Below are 9,536 nucleotides of genomic sequence, written 5' to 3'. Positions count from 1 at the left end.
CAAGAAATACTATTACAGCTATGGTAAAATAATTGGATGTCATGGGACTTTTGTTAATATTCGGGCTGAACATGTCTAATAACATGGTTTTAAATGTTCCTCAATACACATACGTAGTATTAGTTTAAAGTACAAATTATGGTTCAGTATGATACAATCATTAATCACTGCAGTCAGCATAGTTGTGTCCTTGGGCAAGAAACTTCACCGCAAATATTTCCTTTGGGGAATGCCTACAGTATTGAATGTATGTAAGTCGCTTTGGATAAAAGCTTCTACATGTAATGTAATGTACTAATGATACCATCACTATTACCATCAGTTATTACCATCACATTAATATATATTATATTTACCAACTTTTTCCGAATATTAAGACTAGTTACCTTATACAAGTTGTAGACAAAAAGCCACTAAGTCAAAGAAAATTCCTGGATATAATTTTTAGGCTTCTGCAGAGAAAACTATGGTGGCCGAGATGTGCAAAACGACAAAGACATTTGCATCAGGAGAAACATGCTGCAGCTTCAAAAACAATAAAAAAAAAAAAGAAAAACACGTGCAAATGGAGAAACATCTTCTCCAACTTGACAACATGTGTGCAGCATTTTAACAATCTTGACGATACATGGAGGGGACCAAGGGACACTAAAAAGTGATGCACACAGCTGTAAAGCTTTTGAAACTGTAGCGTGTTTCGCCTTGTGCAAATGTTTTTGGCTGTTTTAGCACGTTTGCACCAGTCTACCACCGTAGCCCACTAGAAACAAGAGGAATCAGGGCTCTCATGGCACTTAAAAAATGTAGGACAGAGCAAAGGAACAGCTGTCAACACTGGAGGGAAAGGTCACACTTCAGTCCCTTTCTTCACCAGTCACTCTTTCCTCTTCAATGACCTGGAATTGGCATGCACCTAGGAAAAAAGGCCACTATTTTTAAATGAGGGTACATTCAATCTATCTACAGATAGAACAGCAACTCAGGAGGTGCTAAAGTCAGCACCTTGCTCATTGACATTTCAGCGGATATATTGGAGTACAGGGGGGCTTCAATCCAGGGCCTCGGGCTGCTGCTCCGTCTTTCTAATGACTGAACTCTTCCTCCACTGGTTTCCTGGTTGACGGTTGTGCTTGAGGCCTTTGTGTTAGGATGAACAATTGTAAATCACTTACACAAGCCCTGACTTCATGGCTGTAACTGTGCTCAGATAATGGCTGTCAAAATGGGCCAAGCATTTTGTTAGAGTTGGATAATGATATGAAATATAAACAATACTTAAATCATACTTTATTTACACCTGAGTAAAATTCAGGGAAGGTGATTATCAAATCCCACAAACAATTTAGCAATACATTTGATAGTGTGTGCTTGAGAAGACTAAACATTTATCTGCAGATCCGTATAAAGCATATTCATTACTCGCTATATTCTCTAATGCAGGGGTGGGGAACCTCCGGCCCCCGGGCCGTACACGGCCCGCGAGGCCATTTGGTACAGCCCTCGAGGTAATTTATAAACACACGCAAAAAAGAAAAAAAATTAAAGAAATCTAGACCGCAAAAGAATTAAACAAGCGAGTGCCTGTTTTTCCTGGCCAAGGTCAGGGTCCTTGAACACAACACGAGCCTAACGTGTCATCACGTGGTATATGTCTCGTCTGACAGGGGTGCAGTTCTGACGGAGAGCACCAGAACACGGCTCCGGCACTTCAGATAAGAAGCCATACACATGCCACAGTTTTTGCGTGGCTGTGTCTTTAGTTGAAAGCCCAGTGGCGATCTGTTCCTCTGTCATACTGATCGTACAGTCAATAACTTTGTTGTTATTAGCATCTGGTTAGCTAGCTATGCTAACGAATATAAGAAGCTTTTTCTACAACCAGTGAGGTAAAGGCACATCTTTATATGATCATTATAGTTATAAAAAAGTAAGAGAATAAAGTAAACAGGTATAAAATAAGTTGTTATTAATAAACAAGAATACAGTTTGAAAGGGGAGTGATTAGTAACAAAGAATTGCTAACAAAGCACTTATATACTAATAAAGGACTGACTTATCTAAAGCCAGTTGAGTAGCACTTGAAATGTTTTAGCTCTATGAAACCTGATGTACTTATATGAGGTTTTCTTCAAGTTTGTATCTTTTTCAGTGTTTCCCCTAGGATGGAGTCATAGCAGCGGTGCTAAGGCACGTGGGCCCAGCAGAATGTGAGCGCGGAGCGTGTGGAATTTTTTAGTGTGTGCACTTGCGAAGTGCGCCCCGCCAATTTGTTTCTATGTGTCTGCCAGCACAAGAAAGGCTTTTGAGGCCTAGTACCAGGGCCAGTTCTAGCCAATTTGCTGCCCTAGGCGAGATTTCATATATAAAGAATAAATGAAAAATCTCTACAAAAGACAAATACACTACAAAAACAGAAACTTATTGACATAGGTAATATATGTCAAAATGGCTTGAAATGTATTCAGTATTGTATGAACATGTTTGAATTGGGGGGTGGAAATCACATCCTCTAGGGCAGGGGTGGGCAATTATTTTTTCCATGGGGCCACATGAGAAACTGAAAATATTGTGGAGGGCCGGGCCAAAAGGCTGAACTCAATTCTGCATAATATTAATTGTATTTCTTTATAAAAAGCAGTAAATAGCATTGTTTTGACAAGCTGGTAAGAGTATATGTTATAGTTAAGCAATGAAAAAGTGAGGTTGCCTTACAAAAAAATGTCATTTATTAAATCAAATTTCCCAAAACAATGGTAAACAAAATGAACGTTTTTCACCATTTGTGACTCATATTAGTGAACATTTTCAGTCACATTCACTCAAACACATTTTGAGTTTCATTTACTGTTGGAAAGAGGTTCTTAGCATTCTAAAGACATCACAATATTGTCTTTGTACTCCAAATATTAAGCAAGATACATCATATTGAACTGTCACTAAACATCACTGAACTGTGATTTTGAGAAAAAGGCTTCCAAAGAAAGTGTCTCAGTTCACTGCTAGTTGGTGCCTTTACATGCCAACATTTGTAGTCTAACCACCTCATTTGGTGTTTTTAAGTTCTCTTTTCTTGTTCAGTGAGAGAAATCTAGTCTCTGCTGGGCTTTAACGAGTGCATCAAAGTCAGGTTGAATGTCTGAGGTGGAGATGCGAAGCACAGCTGACAGATGATCATCAGTGAGAGAGGATCTATACCTGGATTTCGTAAACTTCATAATTGAAAATGTTTGTTCACATATGTAGGTCGAGCCAAAGAGAACCAACATCTTCTGAGCATGTCTCCTCATGTTTGGAAAGTTCTCCTCCTTGAGAGAAGAGTAGAAATCCAGCAGAGATCCTGACTTAAAGTGCTCTGCCAGTACTGCATCAGACTGCAGGTCGATGAGTTCCAGCTGAACATCACTGGGTGCATTATCCACACTGCAGGTAAAGGGAGAGGAAATCAGGTGCATTTCATCCTCGATTTTTCTGAGATCTTCAAATCGCCTTGAAAACTCACCATGCAATGCTCCCAACATGGATGAGTACCTGCGGAGGTGATCAGCTGATGGTGTGACTTCTTTCAGGGTTTGCATGTGAGTGAGATTGTTGCTCTCCAGTTGGCTTGAAAGAAACTGCATCTTTGTCATGAAAGCCTTCACCAGGCTGTGCATTTCATGAACAAAAAGGCCCTTGCCTTGCAGTTTGGTATTCAGTTCATTCATCAGTGCAGTCACATCAACAGCAAATGCAAAATCTGCCATCCAGTCCTCATCTGAGAGCTCTGGGAAGTCTTTGCCTTTCTTCTCACAAAACTCTCGAATCTCTGCTTTCAGGTCCCAAACTCTTTTTAGCACTTTGCCCAGGCTGAGCCATCTGATAGCTGTGTGGTAGCCGATGTCACGATGCTCAGTCTCATGCTCCTCCAAAAGTGCGATAAACTGTCTGTGGTTCAAAGCTCTTGCCCTGATGAAGTTTACTATTTTAGTAACAACATCAATAACATGGTTAAGTTTTAGCACTGACTTGCACAACACATGTTGGTGTATAATACAATGCAAAAAGACCAGTTTCTGATCCGCGTCGATTTCAGTCACTTTATCTTGCATACGTTTCAAAAGTCCGACATTTTTTCCGGTAAGATTTGGACAACCGTCCGTTGTGACACCTGCCAGTCTGTCCCATTTCAGTCCCAGCGTGTCCATGCACTCGTTTACCTCCGTGAACAGATCGCTCCCTGTCGTCGTCCCTTTCATCGACCGCATTGCTGCCAGCTCCTCCGTAATCTTGAAGTCCGGTGTTATCCCGCGGACGAATACGAGTAACTGGGCTGTGTCGCGGACATCACAGCTCTCGTCCAAAGCCAAGGAGAAAAAGTCGTAACTTGCCACTTCACGTTGCAGCTGAAGCTCCAGATTCCCCGCAATGTCCTCGATCCTTCTAGTCACGGTTCGCCTGGACAGCGGGACTTGCTCAAATGCGGCTTTTTTTTCAGGGCATATTAGTGCTGCAGAGTCCACCAAGCACTCTTTGACAAACTCCCCCTCCGAGAACGGCTTACTGTTTTTAGCAATTTTGTGGGATATCACAAAGCTGGTCATGGTTGCTGCATCACTGGATGTGTGAAGCTTGGTAAAAAAGCCTTGCTGCTTTTGCAGCTTAGCTAGCAAAGCTTCCGATGTCCGCGCCCTTTCAGCGTCAGTCAAGTTTTTATATTTCTCCGCGTGTTTCGTCTCGTAATGTCGACTCACATTGTACTCCTTAAACACGGCGATCTGCTCCCCGCAAACTAAACACACGGTTTTACCTCCGACTTCAGTAAATAAATACTTAGCAGTCCAATTTTTGTTGAAAACCCTGCATTCAGCATCTACCTTTCTTTTTTTAGCGGACATTTTTTTGAGGGCTAAAGTCGTCTTGTGACAAGGATCCAATAATGTGCACGTCTTGATATACGTATTGCGTCATTATGCACGTGAATAAAAAACAACTTCAAAATAAAAGCAATGCAGCTTTAGTCCATGCATGAGGTAAAGTTAGAAAATATGTTTATTTTGTAATTTCCAATTAGCCTTACACGGGCCGGTCAGAGTCAACCAAAGGGCCGTATGTGGCCCGGGGGCCGTACGATGCCCAGGTCTGCTCTAGGGGGTCCGGGGGTCTGCTGGTGCACATTGAGCACACAATTACTAGAGACCTGATCTAGGGGGTACAACTCTAAAACACCCATATGAAAAAGATCGGTTTACATTTTAATAATCAAATAAGTATATGAACATAACCAATAACCCATAGCCAATAACAAATAAATGTAACTTATTTTATTTTTGTTGTTCATTCATATCTTATTTTACCTAGTTAACATTTATTTATTCATGCATATTTTTGTATCTCTCCAACTTTAAACGATATTTTTGGTTTACTGTCCTATAGTATACATTGGAATGATTTCAAACCTGTTTTTATTTATCCTAATAATTATAAAGGAGTGCCTTGGAAATATGTGTTTACATCATTTGTGGTCAAAACGTTTGAGACCCACTGAGATAACTTAGACTAAAATTAACTATGGTCCTTGGTCTTGGAATGACCTTCAATCAAGCCTAAAACTGAGGGCATTTGTCTCTATAGCATGCTTTAAATTGAAGTTGTCTGAAGTCCTCACCACCAGCTGCTCTTGCAGTCACAAGTAGTGTACCTTTCTTACTGTCCTAATGTGCACAATGTAGTGACTGCTTTTTCGTCTTTTGTTTTCTTAGTTATGTTCTCTGTATTTTATATGTTTGTGTTATGTGTTATGTGTAACGTTGCTGCCTTCTTGGCCAGGTCAGCATTGAAAATGAGATTTTATCTCAATGCTTTTATCTGGTTAAATAAAGGTTAAATAAAAATAACTATCTAAACACTCAGAGAGTCCTTTACCTCACTGAGCCTCTCAGTCTGACAGGAGAGCTCTCCTCCACCCTGGTTGTAGAAACATCTACTTCTTATATTCGTTAGCGCAGCTAGCACCAGATTCTAATAACAACAGCGCCGGTACCGGTGCGCCCTCTCCCTCTCTCGCTCCCATGCTCGCACTTTGGCTGTGAGCTGCGGGCGCCTGATAAGCCAACATCCCCCACTTTCGTCACTTACAGCGCCCATCGTACAGGGCAAATGAAAAGTGTAACCGGGGTGAAAAGGGTGTTACATTTACTTAATTATGAATGTTGTTACATCAAGGCTGAAAATTGGGATGAGCGCCAACGGTCAAAAAGGTTTTTTCCCCTCCCAGAGGCCCTGCCAGTACATACAGTGGCAATGTCTCAAGATTTAGCAAAAATACACCTTTATTGAACATAAAGTAACACAAATACTACAAATCCACATAACAAACAATCAAAAATGAAAAAGGGTCGCCACTTATTATTATTTTAATAAAAAATCAAAAAGTAAAAAAGGGGAAACACTGTTGTTGGTCGAATGCACTTATCGTTAGTCGCTTTGGATAAAAGCGTCAGCTAAATGCAATGTAATGTAATGTAATGTAAAATATCCATGAAGAAAAAGAAATCTGCTTACAGTTCTGTTTCATATGGATGTTGAGAGCTGTATCCATAGAGCTCCTAAAGTTGCTCTCAAAGTGCACCAGATTGATGCTTTTAACTTCAACATTTAAAAAAAAAAATCTTCCCGGGGCCCCCGGACCCCCCTAGAGGAGGTTAGGTCCCGCCCCCCCCCCCCCCCCCCCCCCCCCCCGCACGTCCCGCACTAAACTGTTTTATTGTAGATATCATTTACAGTATCTTCTTGATATTTTCTATTCTATATTTCTATCATTTACCTTCTACTTGCCCCCTAGTGTGTATCTATTCCTATGTTCATTATTTTGATCAAATATAACATACTCAGCAAAAACATGCAGCAGACATTAGCAATACATCCTACCTGCATAGCAATGACGCTAAAAGAGTCATAACGCTCTTTCGACACTTAGGTGGAGCGGATTCAAAAACTGTCCAGTTTACAGTGTTAACAATAACATTACATTTAATTTTCAAAAACATTGAAACATGAATATTGGCTGACATGGATTCACAACAAGGACATATTTGATCTCATGAACTATGTGCGTCTTTGTGACCTCTTGGCGAACCAATATTCTCAAAGTTCCTCAATGTTTCAGTTTTCTTAGCTCATCAGCATAGTAAGAAAAGGTCCTTGCGTCATGCTAAAACCTTCCTGACGGTTTGCATACACTCACAACCCTTACAGATGCTTCAAGCATAAATCAGGCATATGTGCTTACATCTTTCAACACCCAAGACTTGTCAGCACTGATCAAGGTTGGAGCATATTATAGGGTGTACGTTTTAGTTACATCCATTATTGAACGGTAAGTAACAGCTGTCAATTCACAACTTAATTGAGATATTGGGCTAACAAGGCCCCAGTAACCTAAATATTCAAATACATTATGTAACTGGGGTGTTTTTATTGAGGACAAACCCTCAGTGTGAGGGCCCCTGTAAGTCTAACTTGTAAATCTATTTGGATGTAATAAGAGGGTGCAATCCTGAGTTTTGACATATGTTGATGAGGTTAACCTTTTCTGTTGCTTGAGATAATGGAGATTAGGTTGAAGAAATACTAAAGTGAAATAACAAAACATCTTTTAAATGTGCTCTTTCTTTTGGCAAGGGCAACCCTATCTTGGTACAAATAATATGTTTATTGCCTAATGTGGCCCATTTTACTGGAATAACTTAACTGTCTTATGGGAGGAAATTGCATAGGGCATACTTTCTATTAATAATTCATCTTTTTTAAATCTTAGAATATAATGCCCATGTTGGTATATACAGTGGGTCATTTAGAGTTCGAGTAGCAGCCTGAAATTGAAAAGCAATAGACTGTGATCACTTATGACACATACCACCTCTCACGAACAGCTTGTGGCATTTATTTTTGTCACTGCTCTTAACATTGACCTCATTTAAAAATAAGTATAATAGTTAGATACAGTTGTAACCTTCTCTCAGATGGTAGTATTAAGTGTTTTCTATTTTAGAAAAATTCTGAAAAAAGAATCTTCGATAAAAAAATCTGCTCTGAGGAAAAGAGTTAAATAAAAAGGCTGCTACCACTCATATCTGTGCATTTGATATAATATGCTTGTAATCATACTGACATATGTCATTTACAGTAAGCCTATCACAATAAGTACTTGGAAGACCATTTTGTGCCACGGATGAATGATGATATCATTTTATAGTAATGCAAGTACACCCTATCAAACAGCAATACACTTCTTAAGAAAATTCTTGAAAAAATTATTATAAAGAATTAAAACATCCTAAACAAAACCACACAACTAAACGATGACTGAAATGGAATCACCCTGCTGTTTATTCTGGCTTCATATTGGCTACAGTTGGTGACTTCCTTTTGTCTACAAATATATATAAGTAAACATTACACAAAATCAATTCGGTAAAGATTATTGAGGTCATGACCTTATATCATATGATATGTCGATAATGGCATTGTTGTGACAGGCCTGAATGGATGGATAACTTAACCCTGCATTTTACCCTTATTATTTTGTAACCAGTTGAAGGCTGGTCAAGACAACCAATTTCCTGGTAGAGTTGAACCAATAAATGGTTCTATTATTTGTCCATTTTAATGGCATGCCGCTATGGATGCCTGTAGACTGTTAATGTATTTCCTTCACCCAACCATAAGCATATTGTTCATTTTCATAATTTGTATAAATGGCTGTATAAATGAACCCTTTACAAATGTTATGCTGGTTCTAAGACAGGTCTTTGTCAAAATGTAGTTGCATTGTGAGAAAGTAATGAGCTCCTGATAATTTTGTAAGCTCCTAAAGTGAACTGCTGTATGAGAAAATTCCACCTGCTTATCAAAACAACATCTACATATAAAGCGTACAATAATTATTGTATTTGACTACATATGGGGTTATAGTGGGTTTAAATAACCATAGTCAAAAGTATACAGCCTATGCACCACATTTGAAAACCCATACACTTTCTCCATTTGAATTAAGCAAGAGGCAATGTGTACTAATGAAGGCTGCTGGAGAGGAGACATGCAATTTGTCTGCTGGTTCATTTAGTTTGTTTTTTTGGGCGGTGTGAAAAGGTAAGAAATATGGTTTTACAGCCTCCGATAGCATAATATGGGGGTTGACTTGTATTAACAATATTTATTTACCTTCCACAAATGCAAAAAGAAATGTGTGAACTCACAAAAAATAAAAGTTCTTTCTTCGAAAGGCAGCAACCAAGTCAACATCCGAAAATGGCCGAGTGGGTCCGCAAAGTTTGTCTCAAAAATCTTGCGTTTAAAAGCCGAACCGTAAATAAAGATATAGATCCAAAAACACAATTTTGATTCACGATTACAAACTGGATTCAAAAATGCCTGATTGAAAGTTGTTAATGCTTTTAGTTTATTTGCAAATAAATTATAGTATTTACCGATTCATTTTTTCATTCGCAGAATATATTTTACTTTTACAGATTATACATTTACGGACAGATTATTGA

General features: G+C 39.1%; 1 protein-coding gene across 1 annotated transcript; it reads right to left on the bottom strand.

Moving 5' to 3' along the window:
- Positions 1 to 1,048: 1,048 nt before the first annotated feature.
- On the bottom strand, positions 1,049 to 4,224 carry LOC117499428 (general transcription factor II-I repeat domain-containing protein 2B-like). Its single transcript, XM_034151804.1, has 2 exons — positions 3,176 to 4,224; positions 1,049 to 1,137 (listed from the first exon to the last, which is right to left on the bottom strand). Exons 1-2 carry the CDS (start codon positions 4,182 to 4,184, stop codon positions 1,049 to 1,051), a joined length of 1,098 nt encoding a protein of 365 aa, XP_034007695.1. The 5' UTR covers positions 4,185 to 4,224.
- Positions 4,225 to 9,536: the final 5,312 nt, after the last annotated feature.

This window comes from Trematomus bernacchii, unplaced genomic scaffold (assembly GCF_902827165.1).
Source record: "Trematomus bernacchii unplaced genomic scaffold, fTreBer1.1, whole genome shotgun sequence".
NCBI classification, from domain to species: Eukaryota; Metazoa; Chordata; class Actinopteri; order Perciformes; family Nototheniidae; genus Trematomus; species Trematomus bernacchii.
This window is presented reverse-complemented; position numbering and strand designations above follow the sequence as displayed.

What these genes read in the sequence shown, in the direction of transcription:
- LOC117499428 (XM_034151804.1), bottom strand. Translation starts at nt 4,184, where the DNA reads ATGGACACGCTGGGACTGAAATGGGACAGACTGGCAGGTGTCACAACG. An exon ending in GTATAGATCCTCTCTCACTG is followed by an intron (nt 1,138 to 3,175) that starts ATGATCATCTGT and finishes CCTAACACAAAG; the next exon opens with GCCTCAAGCACAACCGTCAA.